At 41.3% G+C, this 22287-nt stretch overlaps 2 protein-coding genes across 3 annotated transcripts in view; both read left to right on the forward strand.

Moving 5' to 3' along the window:
- The first annotated feature begins 9028 nt into the window (after positions 1–9028).
- Positions 9029–14227, forward strand: htatip2 (HIV-1 Tat interactive protein 2). Of its 2 annotated transcripts, none has more exons than XM_062392245.1 (7): positions 9029–9352; positions 10059–10284; positions 10383–10490; positions 12074–12211; positions 12309–12370; positions 12872–13112; positions 13363–14227. In XM_062392245.1, the coding sequence occupies exons 1-6, from the start codon at positions 9234–9236 to the stop codon at positions 13086–13088; spliced, it is 870 nt and encodes a 289-aa protein (XP_062248229.1). In that variant the 5' UTR covers positions 9029–9233; the 3' UTR covers positions 13089–13112; positions 13363–14227. The 2 variants fall into 2 exon arrangements, with proteins under 2 accessions (XP_062248229.1, XP_062248304.1); XM_062392320.1 differs by having other exon boundaries at positions 9032–9352; positions 10095–10284.
- A 1040-nt stretch (positions 14228–15267) lies between these two features.
- Positions 15268–22287, forward strand: part of prmt3 (protein arginine methyltransferase 3) — a 45558-nt gene continuing 38538 nt past the window's right edge. The window contains exons 1-9 of the mRNA XM_062392443.1: positions 15268–15320; positions 15534–15648; positions 17144–17226; positions 17320–17369; positions 17495–17600; positions 17742–17907; positions 18296–18437; positions 20109–20174; positions 21555–21676. Of these exons, the coding sequence (XP_062248427.1) occupies positions 15299–15320; positions 15534–15648; positions 17144–17226; positions 17320–17369; positions 17495–17600; positions 17742–17907; positions 18296–18437; positions 20109–20174; positions 21555–21676 (872 nt within the window). The 5' untranslated portion in view covers positions 15268–15298. The remainder of the gene's footprint in view (positions 15321–15533; positions 15649–17143; positions 17227–17319; positions 17370–17494; positions 17601–17741; positions 17908–18295; positions 18438–20108; positions 20175–21554; positions 21677–22287) is intronic.

The following is a 22287-nucleotide window of genomic DNA, read 5'->3' on the forward strand; positions in this document are numbered from 1 at the left end:
ACCCGTATTTTCCCGACACTTTCAGCCCCTCTCTATATTAACTCATCCTCTCTTGTATCCAGGAAGCTCCCATTGGAATATAATAGATCTTATATCAGGGAGTCCTGGTGAAGATGAAAAGAAATTCAAAAATATTATATTATACAAATACAAACAGGGACTGACCCCATGACAAAAACAACATAATGATGATAGACTCACATCTGGGGAATCGACAGGAAGAAGAAAATATTATAGAAACAATAAAAGGCACATATTTAAAGTGATGATATTGTTCTACGAAAACTGTAAAAGATTTAAAAATAAATGTCTTGCATAAATATCAAATGTCTTGCAGCTCATTCCAATCGTGTAGTGCATGAAAGCAAAGAGGAAGATTGTTTAGACTTTCAGGAGAATTTTCTCTAAAAGTCAAAGTTTTGTGGTTTCTCTCGTTTGTGAATGTCTCCATTTCCTTCAGATTCGTCCTCCTGCAGGTTATGTCAGAATATGTGAAGTCAGACAACGGGGGCCACAGTTCTGCTTTGAGTTCTCGGAGCGATTGAAGCTGCTGGAGTGAGAAGCTGGCTGTCAGAGAGGGGGGGGGGGGATACACTGTTGTCTATAATGGAGGGAGAACAGCAGCGGTTCTTGTCATGGTGTCTCGGAGATAACATCCACGCGTGAAGTTGGTGTGAATGGCCCATTTGTCAGTTTTCATAATGTTACAGGGATCATCCGACAAGCAGCTGTTGTTTCCTCTGTCTCTTGTGTCTCGCTCTGCTCTGCTCGCCCATATCTCTCACAACTATCAATAATAATAATCATAAACTCTTCGTACAGCACTTTTTAGGAATTCAACTTGTAGATGTATGAGAAATGACGGGTGGTCAGAAAAACAAGGTGGTGCTCAAATCGAATGAATAAAGAATGAGAATTAAATCTTTCAAACATCTGCGTATACGGAAAACTGGATAAAATTTGAGTACAAATATATCGGCAAATATATATTTACATAAATATAAATTAAAAGGGTTACCTGATAAATGGTAACCCTTTCAAAGAATGGTTTGATTTTTGATATATTGCAAAGTAATCAACCGCGTAAGTACAGCTTGGGGGGGGGGGGGGGGGGTGTTATGGGTCAGATGTTCTTCAACTGACACAAGCACAGACAGCAGATCTACTCATGACTCATCAACACTGGGTCTCACAGTTCAGTGAGCACGGATGGAGAAGGTGGAACTAAACATCCAAAGTGGTTTAAGAATTAAAATAGACAGAACTCTTTTGGTCACTTACCTCAGAGCAGTGAACGTTCAGACGTCTCTCCATCCTTTCTCCACTGCCAGAGCAGATGCATAACATGAATGAAGCCTTGGATTCTTGGATTCCTATAAAATAAAAATAAAAATGTTATATTAGCTTCTGAAAAACCATCACATCAAACATAAATCTGTGTTATGACTGGTTGTTGATGTCCCCAGAGGAGAATAACATTTTTTCTTATTGTACTATCCACTCCAGCAGAACAAGAACACTTTCATACTAGACCCTGACACGATCACTTCATTGCATTCTGTACCATAGGGTCAGACCCATTCATGTACCTGTGTCTGTTATATGTTCTACTTGTGTATTTGTGATTTATGTGTCGGTTAAGTGTATAAGTGTATAAGCTACTGGATGACCTAAATTTCCCACGGTATTAATAAAGTCTCCATCCATCCATCTATCTATCTGTCTATCTATCTATCTATCTATCTATCTATCTATCTATCTATCTATCTATCTATCTATCTATCTATCTATCTATCTATCTATCTATCTATCTATCTATCTATCTATCTATCTTTCTATCTATCTATCTATCTTACATCTTGAAGAGAAGTTTATTGTAAGCTGGGTTATAAATCGCAGAGCTTGTGTTTTCCAAGTTGGGATAAATCTAATAATGTGTATTATTTAAATCCCCAGATGAAGCATAACTCAATCGAGCACAGATGTGAGTGAAATGAGGAGCAGTCAGCAGCAGGCCGGCCAGATGTGCGAGTGTCAGTCTTATGTGTACCTGCTGGGAGCCGCCAGGTCTCCCAGACTCTCCTCAGGATCCTCCATTGAAACCCAGTGATAATCTGTTTGCTCCTTTAATGAGCGCATTGTTCTCCAGAGGAGGAGAAGCAGGTCTCATGGCGGCTGAGCTGCGGCTCTTTGAGCGCGGTGAGCTGCTCCGAGCACAGATGATACTCTGCTGCAAACATATTGTTTAGAGTCTGAGCCTGGAGTCTGAGCCCGGGACAAAGGCCGAGTCGAGGGAAGAGCCTCTGAACCTGCGTCCTACTGGGGAGCAACTTCACTCTCTGGCTTTTTTCACAGCTCAGAAGAGGATCTGGCAGCTGCTACGTTCTTTTGAACCCCTCAAACTTTTCACTTCCTCTTAAAATTTCTATTCTTCATTTAAATTGGGGAAAAACTGCATCCCCACTGTATGTTATGTACTGTATATATGGCAGCTGTTTAGAAACCGTACTTCATTCATGTACTTTCTCAACCATTATATCTGTCTGTAGTGAAATGTGTTTATTATGTACATATCTGCATTTTTAAATATTATTTTAATTTTATTCCATTTTATTTAAATGTTGTACTTGTTTGTCTTAATTTTGTCTTAAAGTGAATTAACCTGGCTGGCATGGGATTAATTCAGTTTACAAACCAGGACTTGATTTTGTTATATACAACTGTATAACAACAACTGCATTTAAATAAATAATTCTATTTAAAAAAAAATAAAAAATCTGCTTTAAGGAAATAATGGAAATATTGGCTGAAAACATAAAGATGGAAAATTACTTTGGACTTTATTTACTTTCTAAGAACAGCAAATTCAATTAAATAGGATGTCAAGAACTTGAGAAAATGTATTCTTCAATTTACAAATGAGTGAAAATGAGTTTGACCAGCAAGTTCAAGCCTCCACAAAACATTCATCTCACTTTAACCCTAAAATCATATGAATATGTCGTCAATCTGCTGAAAACTCAACAACATCTTTCTTAAAAAATGGTCAAAATCTGTTTTGTGCCGTGCAAAATAAATCAAGAGATCCCGCTCATCAGAATTACCATCAAATCTTGACTTGGGTCACACTGAAAAATTCATGGATCTGTTATCATTTGAGCTATAAAACCCATCTGAGTTTAATCACCATTGAAATGCATGACACACAAATGGAAATGTGAGCAGAAGGTCACGGGGAAGCAAAAGGTATCATCATTGACGTATTGTTCACACCAGCTGCATCAGCAGACACAGCAACAAATACTGGCAACAGTCGACTCTAATGATGAATAGACACACACACACACACACACACAATCACACGAATACACATACATCATAGGTAGCATCGAACCCTGCATCTTGATCAGACAGGGCCTCCCTAATTGAGCTAATCCCCACTTCAGGATCAGTGCTGTCCCCCGAGGTCCGACCCTCCACCCAGCCGGGCTCCTGCTCTCAGCGCCTCAGCTTAAACCTCCGGGCCCCTCTGTGGCTCCTGGGGACTGTAAAGCTGTTTATTGGGAGACAATGGGCAGCAGATTGTGCTGTCAGGCTCCATTAATTACCATCATTAGCATCACACTCAATGGTCTTTGGGACCGGGCTCCTAAACCTTAAGCTGTGTTTGTGCGTGTGGGTGTAGCCTGTGTGAGCAAATATGTACACACTTGTGTTTCATTCATGGAATATGCTTCCATTCAATTTAGTCTGTTTTTTATTTCATTCTATTCACACAATATAATTTTTTACAGATTTTCCGCATTTGTTCGAGGACATAAAAAGGTTTTTCATATATCATTTAGTTCCAACAATACAAACATGTACAGAGATAAGTGATATAAACACCATCTGATTTGGTAAATGTTTTTTATTGTTTAATTACCAGAAGGTTAAATCAAATATCAGAGCTCTCCACTGCCGTCTGAAAATGCAGCAGGTGAATCTAAGATTAAGATTAATCTAAATTTAAGTAGAATGAATTTCACGTCCTGGCATAATGAGGAGTTTGAAAATGTGAAGGAAGTTCAGACATTTTTTCTTCAGCTTTGACTTCACGTAAATTATGCCTTATCTGTTACAACTTTGATTACACATATTAGATTATATTGCATTACATTGCATATTGCAAATTGACACTGCTCTCCTGTTTTGCATTTTGCATTTCACGTTTTACTTTTTTTTTCTTATGTGTGTTGCATTTATTGTGTTTTTATGTTTTTATGTTCATTGTATGGACCAACAACCAGAGAGAATTCCAGGTAGGTGCAAACTTACTTGGCAATAAATACATTCTGATCCCGATCCTCATTCTGATTCTGATTTCAGTCACTTTTAAAACCTTTGGGACAAAAAAAGATTAAGACACATCTCAACCTCGGCTCGGCCGTATCTCCTCCTCCTCGTATTCAGTTCAAATACGAAGAACCTCAACGGCAGCAGATGCACGTGACAGGTTTGACACAAGGACACAGTCATACCATGTGACGTGCAAACTCTCCATCAAGACCAACAAAAGCCATAATACACAAACTCAGCGCTGACATTAACCAGGAGCAACTTATTGTGAAAATCTGTTGAATAGTTATTTTTTGCGTGATCCATCAAACAGACAAAACAAACAGCAATGAAAACATAACCTTCTTAGTGTGTGTGTGTGTGTGTTTGTGTGTGTGTGCAGCTGATTATGTCTGAGTTTGGTGCGAGTACAGTGAACAAATTGTGCCATGTTGAGTAAATGCAGGAGGGACTGTGACTGAACTATACAGAATCCCAACACGCCGATGAAAACCCAACTCCTTAGGATCCATTTGTCCTTTAGTGCAAGGCGATCAATGCTCAACCGTAATTGACCACTGGCCACCATTGGTATTTCCACCTCCAGCAGCGGAGCTCTAAAAGGAAATTGAACCACGTTTCTGCCACGCACCCACCGAGGCATAAGCCTTCTTACTCCGACTTCCTGCCTGATCAATGCCAGAGACAATGGCTCAACAGGTGCGACAGACAGGAGCCCAGCGGCAGCTTTCCTCCCCGCCGCTCGGCCCAATTAGCACCCGCGGCTCCAGAACAAAGAGGCGACATTTCATTTCAGCAGAGTGCCAGTTTAAGGCCTCTCCTCTCCAGCGCAGCCTCTTTTCTTTCTGTCTTTTACTGCTGACATCTTTAAAGGATCATCCGTGGCTCCGTCATATTCTATTAGATGGGGTCGATGCCTTGTGTTGGAAGTGGCAGGGGTGTTAAAAACATGGGGTGTTGATGAATTCATTGCATGTGACTGGACTTGCTGTCTTTGTGTGCAGGGTCTGGCTAATGAAAACCCCTGAAGGGCTGGTTCCGGGTCTGCTCTCACTCTGCAGGTCCGGATCCTCCTGACGACACTGCACACGAGTGCTAGCCCGACTTTTAAACTTATTTGTGAAGAAGAGATCCTATGTGTTTTCACGAACGACTTTAAAAGCTTTTCATTGTTGTTGTTTTTTTTTTTTACAAAGTGCCCGATGTGCAAATACTTTTCATGGTTGTAAGAATGTTATGTGAAGAACCTTTCTTTACCCGTCATGACTGCAACACCCTGTTTTCTGTGCGAGCTCTTTTTGACTTTGCCATTTTAGCACGATATTCTATTCATCAGCATCCCAGCCTCATAATTTCTGATTTCAAACATCTATCACACGCACATACTTGGAAGTGTAGTGCTCATCTTACAGAGGCTAGTTTTGTATGTGTGTAATTGAGAGCAAGGCTTGTTCAGTTGGCTTGTTACCACACTGGCTGAGCAGCAGGTAGTCTACAGCTCAATTGGTATTTTAAACTCAGGTCTGTTGGGTTTGGATCGGTCTGATGAGGCGGATGCAAATTGTGCGTCTTTAAAACGACAAAGGCATTAATAACCTTACAGATTATACAACATACACTAAGTGGGTTGGATGTTAGGAGAGAGTTGTGAGAGTCTTGGATTCCCTTACTGTAAATGTCATGTAGCTAGGTCTTTCTAATCTGGAATACATTATAAAGGCCTGTAAATGATACATACTGTATATCGCTGAACTACAATATTGATCATTCAATCTAGGTGTGACAGATAAATGGCATTACGGATTATTAGATAATGACGCTGGGTATAAAACTCACAAATTACAACCTGAGTTACACGTCACAATTATAATTATGATCACTTGACACTAGTGAGGAATTACATGATGTGATAAACCAGGGGTCTTCGGCGTTTTTCAGGCCAAGGACCCCCAAACTGATGGAGAGATGGAGTAGGGATCCCCTACTATATATTGTATACAATTGTGTTTTATATTAAACTGGGCCTAGTGCCATATATAAACACAGCTACCCTGTTATTTTGCATTCATTACTAAGCTATTCAAATATGACACGGGTTCATATATTCATGTTTTTAATTTAAACATGTGCACGGTACAGGGTGGCCAAGCCACTGCCATTTATAAACATAAATCTTGCATTTAACACTGAGCTATTAAAGTAATTCACAGATTCATGTTTTTTTTTTTTTAAACATACATGTAGAAGAGACAGTGAATCCTCCAGCCCAACTTATCTAACCTTGGACGGATGGAGGTTGTCAGGCAGAGGGTCAAATCAGCCTCTCAATATGTTCGATGCATGTTAATGTGTATTTAAACACATTTAAATTTGTGGGAAAAAAATTGGTTAGAAAATAAATCAAACATTTTAAAAAATACACAAAATTGTCTAATCAACTAAACATTTCGTGACCGCCCTGCAGGACCTCCGCGGACCCCCTGGGGGTCGCGGACCCCCTGTTTAAGACCTCTGTGATAAACATATTAAAATGTTATTGTTACACCAGAAAAACAGCAACTGGTCAGTATCACATTTTACTTTGTTATGTGTTTCTGTATTGTCACAACACATTTTATACAATAACAAGATCTCCACATTACAAACAGGTAAATATTTCCTGTAACACATTTAATGAATCCGTTACAACACCAATGCCAGGTTGAAGAAAAATCTATCATGAGGCCTGAGAGTGTTTTCAGTGCTTCGATTTATCAGGGTTATTATTAACACTCAATTTCTTCTAATGGACTGTTTGATGTGATCATCGTGTGTCGTGTAGAAAATAGCTGCAGGGCACCTTAACATTTACAACTGTAGACTTATTGTGGTGTAACCTTTTATTAATTCATACATAGAGTTTGACTACTTGTTGATATGTGTACAGAACTTAAAGTGGTACACGTGCTCTGAGACAAATACAGTAGATGTGACACACTGATATTTTTGATAAGGTTAGAAAGTTTCCATTTTGAAGATTTAATAAATGAACACTAATGAACCTGTTACAATAAAATGTTTTATGAACAGCGTGACTGTTAATGCAGCTTGAAATTATGGTTAAGAAAAAGACATTAATAAGAACTTTGGGTTTCATACTCTTGGGAAAAAATATTCAAGAAGATTATCGGGCGACGCTGCCTCCAGCACTTTGTTATTTGTGGTGTAAATATATCCGAAAAAGACTGAAGCTACTTATTGAAGAATTTCTTTACAAAGAAAATGTTGAGTCCTCGTGTGAAAGACGTCAACTCCGAGATATAGAAAATACAGAGATGGTGAATATGATGGAGAGAATCCGAGCGAGGCTTCAGCTCAAGATGGAGATGGACACTTCTCGTGGAGGTTGTTTTCCAGACTATGTTATTTAAGATTAAAAGGACTCTGATGTGTTTCTTTAAGCTAATATACATCATTTTGTTCAAAAGTATTGTTGCTTTGGCTAAAAATGTGATCAAGATAATCATACCATATCCTCATATTTATATCCATCGCCAAAAATGTCACATTATTATTTCCTTCGAGTTTAAAGTCTGATTTTGGCCTCGAGTGGAGGCTTGGTTTAAACTTAAAACAGTTTCATCTGAGGTAGATGAAGAATGTCTTGAAGCTCCTCACCGCCGACATGATGCAAAACAAATATGTTGATATGCAGCTCTGCAAACAATTAACAGACTACTGCAAGATTATGAGTTTCTCTGGTTTGACTATTGACAATTATTTGTTAAATAGAAAGAAAATGTTTGTTCTATTCTCTAAACCACGGACTATATTTCTCCCAAATTCAACGGACGATGGAATGGATTGGAAGTTCCAGATCTCCAGATGTATATTTGACTTTTGTTAAATTGCTGTCGATGAAATTTATAAGAACTTTAGGTTTCATTCTCTTTAACAAGTCAGGTTTGAGGTTCTAAATTTAGATTAGTTCTTAATTTATGAATTTAGAGCAAATCAATCAACTAATTAAAGATAATTGATTATTGTAGATTCTTCTATGTACAGGACATTGAGAAGCTGTTTCTCTCTGATCCACAATGTGAACATGTAAGTTGACAGAACATACAAGTATGCAGAATATCAAAAAAGTAGTACTGAAAAAAAATGTATGCAGTCAAAAGGCACACAGTGGAGTTCAAATGTGCTTAATCGGAAGTAATAAAAACACATTTTAATTGTATAGCACTTATCTACACAAGTTAGAAAGGGCCTCAAAAAATCCAGAGAAACATATAAAGTATTTAAGTATAAAGAGCCAATAGATCTAACACACTATAATGAAAACATCAGTAGGATTATTTTGTATTTTTATATATTTGTGCCGATATATCCCTTTCACCTAAATCTACTGGACCTTTAGGAAACTAGATGAAATCTGGCTGCAATAAAATAAAAATAAAAGGGAATTAGTCATAACTAATGTAGTAAATAGCTGCAGTTGTAGAATCTGAACATGTATAAATCAATTTAAATCATATTATTCATGTTTTAGGTAAAAATGTGGGTTAAGTTTTGTGGGTAAATGTTTAAAGTAAATAAGTAGACGGGATATTGTGAGGGTCCCATTCAAAATGCGCATGCGCAGTCCACGGATAGGTATCAGTTACCCGGAAGTGAGGATGAGGAGGAGGAAGCGTCTCTTCCTCCTTCTTCTGACAGTCTCAGGGTTCACCTCCGAACGGGCATCACACAACAAACACACACAATGAACCAACAAACACACTTTGTGACACTGTTGCGTTTGTGGTGCCGTGCGTGACCAACAGCACTGACTTCCGTTTCCTCCTCCTTGTGCAGAGGAGTCAGGAAGACACGTGGGGCAACCAGGAAGTGATCCAGCTGTTTCCCTGTCAGCGATGCGTGTGGTGGAACATCTGGTCTCCAGCCTGGTCCTCGTGTCCGTCTCTGTGCTCGTCCTCGCGGTGGTTCTCGGGTATTTCTTCCAAGAAGACCCGGATTCGGGTCAGTTCTCCAGGTAAAGAAAGAAAGAGGGGGGGGGGGGGGCGAGCATGTAACGTGGTTTTATGAGTGTAACGTGAATGGGGATTAAACAAAGCTACTGGTTTATATATGATGGGAGTTATGGCTGATCTCAGACCTGCAGTTCAACACTGTAAACACCGCAGAGAGGAGGGGATTTAACCGAGGAGCCGTCCCCTCCCTGCGGCTGCTTCAAACCAGACTCCGTTAAGAAATCCGTCAATTTAAAACTTCCTCTGTTATTAAAAAACAAATCCGACTTTTAAAATACAATTTAAGTCTGATTAACGATTTGCCTGCATCGTCTTATTAATTCGTCTCAAACTGCAAACATCTACATACAATAATTTTCTTACTTGCTTTGTTTTTTTTTATTAAAAAATATTTTAAATATTAGAAAAGTATATACAATAAAAAAAATTAAAATATTAAGAAAACTTGATTAATAAATATATGGTTATTTAAAAAAAATCAATGGCAAAAAACAAATGAACTGATTTAAAAGGTGTTACATATAAATCATAAAATATAACGGTTGACACCTTAACATTTACATACATATTAATATATATTTATATTTGTTGGTGTTTGTTTGGTTATTGCACTTGATTGTTGTCTTCCATCCGGTTGATAAATGTTTACAGATCATATTTCACCGCTCTGATTGAAACAACGGTCTGATTTTGGTATATAACCTACAGTGCTAACGGAGGAGTTGTGTTTGTTGTGGTGCACAGTATGGCCGAGGACATGAAGACCCTGGAGGAGAACTTCCGGCAGCAGAACAGAAGCTGCTTCCTCCTCGGTGCCTCGGGGGAAACCGGCGGTTTGCTGCTTCGAGAGCTTCTGGAGAGAAACGTCTTCTCCAGGATCACGCTCATCGGCCGCAGGCAGCTCACCTTCGAGGGCGAAGCCTACAAGAACCTGGTCGGTCGGCTTCTCCTCTGGTCAGCTGACCACTTCTCTTCGGAGTCGGACAGTCCCCTCATCTGCTCGTGATGACATTTGTGCTTCTTTGCCTCCAGGTGCAAGAGGTGGTGGACTTTGAGAAGCTTGAGGACTATGCCGCGGCCTTCCAGGGCCACGATGTGGGCTACTGCTGTCTGGGAACCACCCGGGCCAAATCAGGAGCTGTGAGTTACACACCTACTCAACCTCCATAAACAGATAATAATAATAATCCTTAGGGCGAGGGACGAGACTTTGTACTCAAAGCCAACTGGCTGCTTATCTAGTTTGACCAGTCGTGTCTGAGCAGGCTTTGGTTGCCTTGATTCCATGTGTAGAGAAAAAGAGGTGGAACACGTTGACTGAATTGCATCTGCAACATATCTGCACTTTTTAAGTGTCGACTGCACCTAAAACACAGACAAACAGTGTCCTCGCTTGTGTTGTGTGCGGAGAAACATTTGATGTGTGTGATAAAAGAAACTAGTTGTGTATCGTTAACAGTTTTCACGCCCTGGAATATCCGCCTCTGCCCCCAGAGGCTAATCCCTGGTGAGAACCTCACACAGGAATTCATCAGGATTTTACAGTTGCACTTTTCCACTTCTTGGAATTTGATTTGATTCATCAGTCAGTAGGAATGACTCAGCAATTCCATCCGTAGAAATGATAACTGCAATTTTCCAAGTAACTGATATTTCCACAAAAGCACCAACAGAAATATATGTATGATCAAGTCTATCAGAGTATTCGTGTATATTAAGTAACAATAAATTGGTCAGCAGAATACTTTGAAGTAATCTTTAAAACAACAAGGCAATTATTAAGTTTGTTCAGGAGAATGTAAAATATCCTGCTCCGGTCCAAGTCTTTCAAAAACAAACATCTATCTTGTGCGTTTATGTAAAATTAATTTAAAAAAAATACTGATCCCTTATATATCAATATTGGTTTTACCCTCTAAACTCTGCAGGTCTGTAATCGCCTTCTGACATGACTCACTCACTCTGAGTCACGCACAATTGTTTCATAAATAGAAAAATGTGCCTCACAATGAGTTGGCAAACTTTATTCTCAATCCATCAGAACAGAAGTACCAGTGTTTGGCTGTCCACTTTGGATTTGCAAATAAATATAGCAATAGCTCAGTCTTTGTATACTTTGTAAAGCGTGTACGCACTTTCAATGCAAAGCGGGCCACTCCCTTTTCAATAGAATCAACCTGCAGCGCACTGCACACACACCATAATGTGCGTGCCAGGCAAGAGCCAGGATTTATTCCCGGGGAAATAGATAAAAAAGGGATTAATTAGTTATAATTTAATTGGTTCTTTCTTTGCCGATCTGCACCAAGTTTCATGGAAATCCGTTCAGTTGTGTTTGTGTTATTTTGCAGGTAAACAAACTATCAAACAGACAAATGGACAAAATGACAACCTCCTCAGTGCACACAATACTTAGTTTTGTTTTGAGTCTGATGTTATATCATGTTTTCGTAAATCCAGAGGGAAACACGTTGAACTTATGTTTGTCCCACTTGTGTGAAAGCAAAACAAGATATTACAATAATATCGTTTTGTCTAAATATTTGGAAATAAAGTAAATAACACAATTGAATTACTGTCCGGCCATAATTATGACACATTTCTCACTCAAACATGATTTAATTTGTACTTTCTCCTAAATAATTACTTGACTCATTATAATTTCTGCTTGTGCTGCTTTCAAAATGCTGACAGAGTAAGATGTTCTATCTCTTTTCCTTCAGGATGGATTCATCCGTGTAGATCACGACTACGTTCTGAAATCAGCCGAGCTCGCCAAGGCGGGCGGCTGCTCCCAGTTCCACCTGGAGTCGTCCAGAGGGGCCGATAAAACCAGCAGCCTTCTCTACCTCAAAGTCAAGGTATTTTATTTCCCTTCTCTCCGCGAGTCTTTTGAGAATCGGCTTCAGTTTTCTGAGTTGAACAGAGATCAACATGAATCATGGATTCTTCTTTCAGGGCCAAGTGGAAGCCGATATCGAGGCGCTGGGATTTGAGAGATGTTCCATTTACAGACCAGGGTGAGTGATCGCATTGACATAGCACAGACTCACACTTTCATCATGACATACACAACAGAGGTATTGTGTAAGCAGACTTTTTCCCACAGGGCCGATACCAAATTTTTGCGCAGATATGTATGCATCCCTTTTTTTTTTTTTTTTAAGATAATATCCAGGGTTTAAATTCATAAATCTCAGAGACTGGGACCAGGTCACTTGTGACTTTTGTTTAAAATCACGGATGGACCATAATAGTGCGGTTGACATTTTTTAATGTACCAAATTCAAAATGACAACACAGTCATCTTTTTCACCGAGGTGCTGACCATAGGAAACATGTGATCGCTCCCTCTCACTTCATACAAAGTGCTGATTGTACTTGATTGTCCTCCTCTCCTCGAGTCGCCCTGTTCCAACACAACATCTGGTCTATGTACGTGTTTGTTTACGATTAACCGACCCCGCTACAACTCTCCCAAATCATCAAAACCTTTTGTGTGTGTTGTCGTCCTGCATCAGGGTTTTGTTGGTCGACCGGCAGGAGAGTCGGCCGGGCGAGTGGCTGGCCAGGAAGTTCTTCAGTGCCGTCTCTGCCGTGGTCTCGACGCCCATGTCCATCCCGATCCAGGCGGTGGCCAAGGCCATGGTGTCCAACACTCTGCGTCAAGCCGAGCAGAAGACGGAGATCCTGGAGAACAAAGCCATCGGCGAACTGGGAAAGAGTGCTGGGAAATAAGAGCGAAGAAGGGAAACCCCACAGGTGAGAACCCTTCTTACCTACTGACTGTGATCACCTGCGGTTGGACGTCAAGTGTCCCGACTGGATGACCCCACATCTCATGACTGGGGCTTTGTTAAGCTGTTTACATTCGACACAAGACACTAGTGAGGCGGCGCATCACGCAAACCTCTCACACAAACAGAAAAAGAACTGTTTTTATAACCATTGAAGTTCATTCATGTATTATTTTAAGTTCTTTCCGTCTATTAATGTTTATTTTTCTTTTCAGAACATTGCAGCAGACGACAGCTGCTCAGAAAACACCATCAGGACTTTCTTCAGATATTTTGGATTTTAAATTAATTCATCTCTGAGTTCTGCCGCTCTCAGAAAAAAAAACCAAAAGATGTTCCTGCGAATGTTCTTGGGTGTTTATCTATTTATCTGCTAGATTCTTTATGGAGGAAATAACCTGTGGAGGTAGTAAATTATTTCATAGTGATGAATTGTATATGGGGTTCTTTTATCGTTATTAATATTGTAATGTTTTCATCAGGGAACTATTGTCAGGCTTTTTGATGTTCTCCATTCGCACTGTGAGACGACAGCTTGAATCACTGCCTTAACATAACCACTGTGTTTCTTCAACACCAGAGCAAAATTACACTAACATCAGGGAAATGTTTTCATAAAAGCTTCAGTATATAAAAATAGAATAGATATTATATGTACCGTATATAAACAATATCTTTGCAATACTTCATTAAAGATAATATTACCACACAAATGCCATGCACTGAGTTTCTTTGAGAGCAGCAACGGAACAAGTTTTGAATAAACTTTGCTTGTTTTGAATTGTGTCTCCTTGTTTGTGAAGCCACATGACCTAACTGGTAAATATGAAGTTTTATTTGGTTGACGATAAACAACAATTTATATGAAAGTAGGATTCCTTAATCATCTTGGAATTTAGAAAGCTTTTCTTTAAACCCTTTATTTAAAAGTCTTAAATGTTCTGTTTTTATTACATTTATTTTATTTTGCCTTTTATTTCTGTTAAATGTGATTATTTGAGACTGATTTCCTACTTGACATCGTTTTAAATGAGGGCAAACTCAGCAAACCTCGAGTATAAATAAAGACATGAATGAATGTATTCGTCTACTTTAATTTAATTGTCCCATTACTGTGTTTTGCAGTTTCTCATTACTTGTGCTTGATAAATAATATTCAAATAATTAGTTTGTTCTAGCAGCGCCCCCTCCTGGCTAAATGCGGCTAAACACGTTGTGCGTGGAGTCTTTATCTTACCAGGTTCAAGAAACTGAGAAAAATAATACAAAAACAAAATTCTACGTACTTGAGTTCCCGCAAGATGGAAAGAAAATTGAATTCTGTAAATAAAGGAAAGTCTTTTTCTAAGTAAATGGAAAATAAAGCACTTGTTGGTGACGTCATGTCTGAGGTTAAATTCATTTAAAACAGATAATGGTTCTCTGTCAAAGTATGAATACATGTTTAGAATTATAGAAAAAAGGAACAGCATTAAAGTTCTTACTTACATTCTTATTCATTCTACTAAGTAGTATATTGTATTTTAGTTTATAATTTATATTGCAGATGTATATTTTTATTTTATTTTATTTAGTTTTATTTCATATATATATATATATAATTTTAGTTTGTATATATTTCTTCTTTTTTTTTGCTTGTGTGGTTTTCAATTATTTTTGTTCATGGCCAGAAATGAGCAACTAGTCACTAGTGATACCTGAACATTAAAATAAAAGAATCAACAAAGTTTAAATTATTATCGTTAATGTAACTTTCTCTGGATATTAATTATCTTAAAAAAAACTGAACTTTGAATCACAGACTAATGCAAAGTTCTACTAAAAAATTATTACAAAAAATACCCCAAATTATAAACGACACAAATTGTATAATTTCTTCTTATTCATCTTTGACTGTATTTCCCAGATTGACCAGAGCTCCAGAGCAGGAAGTATAAACAAATATAAAATCTCCATAAAGAGACAATTTTTCAATACAGCTCAAACAAAATAAGACTAAATTGAATTCAAAAATATTAAAACAAATAATCTGGCGACATCTCGTGGTGGGTATGAGGAAGTGCCTGTTTGGTGAAGCCACTCCCACTCTACGTGTCACACCACTACGTCACCTAGCGTCACCAGGAAGTGCGCTGAACCCACGGAGGCAACATGGCGGAGTCCACAGACCCACGTGAGTGTTGTAAATATTAAACAAAAACCTGTTTCTGCGCAGCGACGCGTTTCTCGTGCGTGTGAACTTCACACGAGTTTTGCGGTTTGTTGCGTTCACACGATGCGTTCGCAGCTCTTTGCCTCTGACGTCATTCATCAGAGGAAACTGCTGCAGCGGAGTCTGAGGTGAGAGTTTCCAGCTTCGTGACTTCCAGAGGTTTTATTCCCACAGGCGACGAAGAGATGCCGGAGCTCTCTGACGAAGAGGAGGAGGATGAAGGACAGTGGCTGGAGGAGGAAGAAGAGGAGGAGGAGGCGGTGTCGGTCAGCTGTCTGTTCTGTGACAGGTGGGGGGGGATGCTGCACATCTCGAGGAGACACTGGAGATAACACAACTCACTACAGTTGTTTACAAGTTGTTAAACTGTGTATTTAGCAGATTTTTGAAAGAAGAACCAACCAGATATACATAATAATAATAATAATAATAATAATGCGTTTTTATTTATGGGCTCCTGTCAAGATTCTCATGGACACATTACAGATACAACAAGAGTAAAGGAACTCCAAATAAAAACAACTTTCGACTTATCTTCTATGGTGGCCCTGAAGTGCAAATCCCAATTTCAAACGCCAACACTAAATAATAATAATTATAAACTTCTATCAGTAAAGCACCTTTCATACAAGACATGCAGCTGAAAGTGCTTCTCATACAATAAGGGTGAAAATAAAAGAACATATTCAAATGTATTTCAAATAAAACGATTTTATAGAAACATAAAAACTTGTTAAAATATAATTTAATGAAGAAAGACAGTGATAGAATCGATGTGGGCAGAAATCGGCCAAAAATAGGTTTTTGGTTTAAACTGTTAAATCAGCTGCTAATAATTCCTCTAATAGTTTAGACGCCACATCTTTCAAACATCTTGACTGATGACCTTTGAACCATTTCCCCCTCAGATCAGAACTGACATGTTTACACACTTACCTGCCCTCAGGTTGTCAGTGTTGTTCAGGTCAGTAGTGGTGCTGGTAGTTCATGTTGGAGGTGTGTGTTTGACTGATGAGATTCCAGAGTCGAGTCGGTTCCTGCCTCAGTCCGTGCAGCGTTCTCTGAGCCGCTGCCCAAAGAATAACTTCTCCACCCCCGTGCTTAGCAGCAGGCAAAGAGGGGTCAGGGGGCGGGGGGGGTTCATAAATCATGAGAATATGTAATTTAAGACCTCTTGCATTGATTCTCTCTCCTGAGGTGAAACTGAACTGGAGAAATCCACAGGAAGTGATTTCCAAGCTTGTTTTGTGTTTTGCTAAATATGCTCTCATTAATTCATGTCAGTCTCCAACAGACATCTAAAGTTTGACCCTGTTGTTACTTCACCGACAAAAAAAACAACAACTACATGTTTTCTTTTTCACTTTAAGATTCAATTTAAAAACTCAAAATCTTTCCAGGGAATATGTTTGTTTAATCTTTTGGGGAAAAAAACATTTAAAACCTTGTTTCCATTCTTCAAAAATAGCACGGTGACATAAATCAGATATAGAAACTGCGAGTGTGGACTCAAGAAGAGTTTTTTATAATTGAATATATCATTACATATTCAATTGTTCTTACTATGTTGTCATACTGGGTATTCAGATTTTATTACTGCATATTTATCTTCCATCAAAACATTTAAAAGTATTACTGTAAATTTATCTTATGTCTTTTTTTAAATGAATTTCTTTATCATTCATATTATGTGCTAGTATAACCGTTTTGATGAAAACATCTGGAAACTTGTAGTATTCTCAAAGTTTTACCGACTCTTTCCCTGCCTGGTCTCTGTCCTTCAGGTCTCTGAGCTCGGTCCCTGCCACCCTGCAGCACTGCACAGCCGAGCATCACGTCGACCTGGTGGACGTGATAAGGAAACACAGTAAGTACACAATGACTCTGATCTGAGACTCACTCGGGAATCGGACGACACTTTAACTTTAGAACGACTCAAACCCTTTTCTGTGCTCCTCAGGTTTAGACGACTACGGATACATCAAGATGATCAACTTCATCCGGTCAAAAGTAAGAAGCTTCATCTCTCTGGTCTCTGATGTGATTCAACAACATGGTCAAAGAGTTTAATTTCACTCGCTTCACAACTTATTAGATCAGAAAATATCAGCATTAAGATAAATCTGTGTTTCTAGAAATGTGATGCATCCTGTTTGTCGGGGCTGTCGGACGGCCCCTTGCCCTGGGAGAGTGAGGACTTCCTGCGGCCTGTCCTCCAGGACGACCCCCTGCTGCAGACAGGTACAGTGGCCTCTTCAAATTAAAACAAACTCTGTATCATACGGTACAAAATAAAGCAGCTTGTCTACACTGCATTTGCCTCCTCAAAATGTCCTTCTTATGTCTCTCTGCTTGTCCCCCCCCCGTCTGTCTTTCTCCCAGATCCTGAGGAGCTCTGTGAGATTCAGGGGTCAGGGGTGTCAGCGTGCCCGTCGTCCGGGGCCGGCTCCCATGATGCACTGCTGCAGCGGGCCCGGGCCGCCGAGGAGAGGGCCCGTCAGTCGGAGGAGGCGTTGTCCCGCGCCATGGACGACCTGCACAAACTCAAGTCAGTGTTGTTTCTGCAGGTTCCCCCCCGTATGCACCACCCTGTGAGCACCAGCAGGGGGCCACAGTGAACCCAGTATTGCAGGAACACCAGCTTGAATACCTTGTGGAAGAAGTTTGGAGGAAGGGGAAAGATAAAAAAGAAAAAGAAAGAAAGAAGGGTAGGGGAAAATTCCACTGCAGCATAGAGGTGAAAGTGAAGAGGGGGGGGGGCTGCGGTTGTGGAGGGAGGGAGGGAGGGGGGGAAGGTTTGGAAGGCAGTTAGAAAGATGAATGCCTCCCATCTCCTCCATCTACTGCTACGTCCTGCATGAAGGTTGTGTGTGCTCTCTGCTCCGTGCACACGTTCTGATGTGCACCGGGTTCTGATGTGGTCCGTCTTCTTTCAGGCTTCTGGCTCAGGGGCTGGTTCTGAACGCAGCACCGGGCCGAGCCGGTAACCTGGGCACCGTGGCCGAGCTGCGGGAGGACGAGGACGAGGCCTACTTCGGCTCCTACGGCCATTATGGCATCCACGAGGAGATGCTGAAGGTCTGAGTTCTGCAAACACACACACACACACACACGCACACACACACACACACACACGCACACACACACATATTTAAAGCGTCCAGGCCTGCAGGTCTTTTAACTGTCGTGTGAGAGTCGCGCAGCAGGATTGGCAGAAAAAGGAAAGTGGGCTCATCAGCGTACGTCTTGGCTGAGAGGTTCCCATGTAGCAGTGAAATGGGAAATGATCATCATCTATGCAAACATTGATACTGAGGACGGGACATTTATTCTCAGAAGTGACACATCAGCAATAAGTGCTGCCCCCCCCATGTGAGACGCTGCACAGGAACACTCCAGATGTGGAAAATGAATTCGTACACTGCTTTAAGACCTGAACTCTGAAAGTGTCAGGAAGCTCCGGGTGTTAGATGTGTGTGTCTGTGTGTGTCTCTCTGTGTGTGTCTACTTACCGCAGTGCTTAGATATATTCCCCCTGGCCGTCCTGATTGGTGCTTAGCGTTGTTAAGTTTTGCGTCGTGTGTGTGCGTCAGTCTCCAGCGTGAACTCAGGAGGGGTCAGTGATGAGAGAGAGAGAGAGAGAGAGAGAGAGAGAGAGAGAGAGAGAGAGAGAGAGAGAGAGAGAGAGAGAGAGAGAGAGAGAGAGAGAGAGAGAGAGAGAGAGAGAGAGAGAGAGAGAGAGAGAGAGAGATTCAAATGCACTTGTGGTGGATTTAAGGATTTAAAAGAAACTCACCTTGTCCTCAAAGATGTAATATGAAACAATTTCCATTAAAAAATAAGTTTTTCTTGACTTGTACAGTGGAAATTGCTTATAGTGATTGTTTATGGCCTTGGACAAAGGCGATTGATTACTAGATATGAATTGCGTACCTTCTGCATGCACCTCTCTCACACACACACACACACACACACACACACACACACACACACACACTCAGACACTCAGCAGACTCCCTGATCACTGTAACCAGTATATAAACACCCTAACGTGAACAAACACCTCATCCGTGATTATGACTTGTGCCCGAGTCACATCAGGTCCACTGTCATCAGTGGCAGTGAAGGTGGAGACAACTTCTCCCATGATCCCACGCTGCATTCTGACATCATCACACGCTACATCGCAGTCACTACAAGGACCTAAACCCAGAGATGTGTTGAGCCTGGATTTGTCTGAACCCACGTATTGAATCGTTTCCTCGATCCCACTGTGCATCTCACACTCGGGCTTGTTCCTGTCATCTCAACCGACCGTGTAGCGTGTCCACCGGAGAGGGGGGGGGGGGGCGGCGGCCGGGGCTTCGCGGGCTGGATTTTGATTGGCAGGTTAATTAGCGAGCGCTGACCTGACCTGCTCTGGGAGAAAAATCTCTTCCAGTTGCATTTATCAGATTGAAGTTTCTCTTAAACGTCCCCAGAACCCCACATAGTCTGTTATGATCTGCACTTATCTGAGCCTTTTGCATATGAAAGCCTCACATAGCATGCTTTTTCCCCTGAGGGTGGGGGGGGTTGGGGGGGGTTAGGGGGGGGGGGGGGGGGCGATTCAGGGTTATATCTCAACATAAACACATGTACAACTTGTAAAAGAAGCAAAAGCTCTGATTTATGGCCCTTTTGCTTTATTCTACCAGTGTGTGGAGAATTTTTTTTTTTTTTTTACGTGTTCTTATTTTCTCTCCACAGGACAAAGTGCGCACGGAGAGTTACCGGGACTTCATGTACCGCAACCCTGATGTGTTCAGAGACAAGGTGAGCCGGCTAAACAAATGCAAACAGACCTGTGTGTGTGTCTGTGTGTGTTTTTGTGTGAGCTGGCGGGACGGGGAACGGCCGTGTGCATTTTGCAGGAAACACATTAATAAGGCCGGTGATGGTGTCTGATTTAAAACACTTTGCGACTTTATTAGCAGCTCGAACGTCGGCTGCATGGAACTGATAACAGACACATGCAATTCACCAGCAAACCCATAACCCCCCCACCCCCCCACCCATCCTCCCCCCTCCTCTTATCCACTGGCGTTAGTTGCAGGAAGCAGTGGCCTGTATCACGGCCATCCATTACGTGGGCGGCTGCTGGTTAGTGCGGCGATGAGGCTGCGGAGGAGGGGGGGGGAGGCAGGGTGCATGATGGGAACGTACATTATCCCTGTCAGGGCGGGAAGGGAAGTGTCACCTACAGGACGCGGCAGACGAAGAACACAACGGGATGTGTTCGTGTTTCTCTGCAGAACGAGAGGATGGAGAAAGGAGGGAGGAGCTGAGTGTTGTGTTCTGTCAGCAGCGGGTTGGTAAAACCTCTGTGAACCCATAAAGGCAGCGGGGGGGTTTACAGGGGAGTTAAAGCTGCCTTAAAAATAGAGACGCAGATAGAGAGCGTTGCATATGAACGGGCGTACAGTCACTGCAGCTGTGCAGCGGCCGTTTCACAGCAGTCAGGAGCGAATATGAACAAATCGACTGTGACCTGTGGGGGGGGGGGACAGAGGTGGTTAAAAACTTTAGTGGCAGGAGTTGAAAAGTTTCCTGGGGAGATTTCCCACAGAGATTTTGATTTGTCCTGCATCATATGTCAACTTTCCAAACAGTGCGTGAACGCAGCCGAATGTTGAGGCACTAGAATTTCAAAGTGTTAAAGATAGAGTTCTTGTGCCGTTTATATCTGAAGGTGTAAATGTTTTTAAACCATATACAGTATTCTGTGGGTATTTGTTCACTTTTTCTACAGAGCAAGTGATGTAGCTCTTCTTAGATATAATATACATATGAGAAAATATAAAAACTGTGAATCAACATGAATCTGAATAACTTGGCCTTTTCAGTCAAACGCCAATTTTCAAACTCTTTTTAGTACAAGCTGCTTTTATTTAATTTTTTTAAGTTATTCTTTAAATAATCCAATTTTGAATCCTTTCTGAAAATGCTTAATTATTATCCCCCAGAAAGCTCCTTCTTTGTGTCATCATACAAGATTTATTATATCAGTTCATTCTTACTCCTAATTCTTTCTACATCAGACTGTGTGTTTTATGTTTTATTGGACATAATTACTTACATCCCCCCCCCCCTTGCACATCACTGTCCAATCACAGAAACCTTCACCTAACTGTCCCTCCCCCTCCCGTCCTGCAGGTGGTGCTAGACGTGGGCTGTGGCACCGGCATTCTGTCCATGTTCGCTGCCAGAGCCGGGGCCAAGAAGGTTATTGCAGTCGACCAATCAGAAATCATCTACCAAGCCATGGACATCGTGAGGTGAGACACCACAGAGTCACTTTCTCTCCGCCGCCTGCACCTGTCCGTCACGTGACCCCTCGTCGCACACGTCATAGAAGTGTGTGTGTGGGGGGGAGGGGGTGGCGGGGGGGACGTCTCCTCCTGCCTCGGTGTGCAGCAGAGGATTGTGGGAGTAGAGGTCTGTGTGACCTCGAGGCACCTTTTATTTGTTGCAGCTGGTTGACTTCAATAGAGCTGCTGTCAGCTGCATGGCCATAACGCACCTAATTTACACCTGCGTCCGACCGACTCATACCCCCCCCCCCCCCCCCCCCATCGCCTCGTCTCCCTCCTGCAGGAGCTACAGGGCCGGGCTCACTCACTCGCTTGCTCGGGCGCCATCCACACTGCCATGGTGTTAACACTTCTCCGGGGTTCCATAGCCACTGAGATGGAGAAGTTTGGAAACGCACAACCTCTTTCTCAACCACAACTTAGCCTTCTCTGATTCGTCAGGCTGCGATCACATGACTCCCTTCCCCGACAGCAGGCATAAGCTACTGCTCACAGTGTAGAACACAACATCTGCATTTCACAGTGATGCATGTGAAGGAGATTTAAAAATGATCTGCGGATGAAACACTTGTGAG

The sequence above is a fragment of the Platichthys flesus genome, chromosome 1, assembly GCF_949316205.1.
Source record: "Platichthys flesus chromosome 1, fPlaFle2.1, whole genome shotgun sequence".
NCBI lineage: Eukaryota > Metazoa > Chordata > Actinopteri > Pleuronectiformes > Pleuronectidae > Platichthys > Platichthys flesus.

Coding starts and splice junctions, on each gene's coding strand:
- htatip2 (XM_062392245.1), top strand. CDS start 9,234: ATGCGTGTGGTGGAACATCTGGTCTCCAGCCTGGTCCTCGTGTCCGTC. Junction 9,353..10,058: donor GATTCGGGTCAGTTCTCCAG/GTAAAGAAAGAA, acceptor TATAACCTACAG/TGCTAACGGAGGAGTTGTGT. Junction 10,285..10,382: donor GCGAAGCCTACAAGAACCTG/GTCGGTCGGCTT, acceptor CTTTGCCTCCAG/GTGCAAGAGGTGGTGGACTT.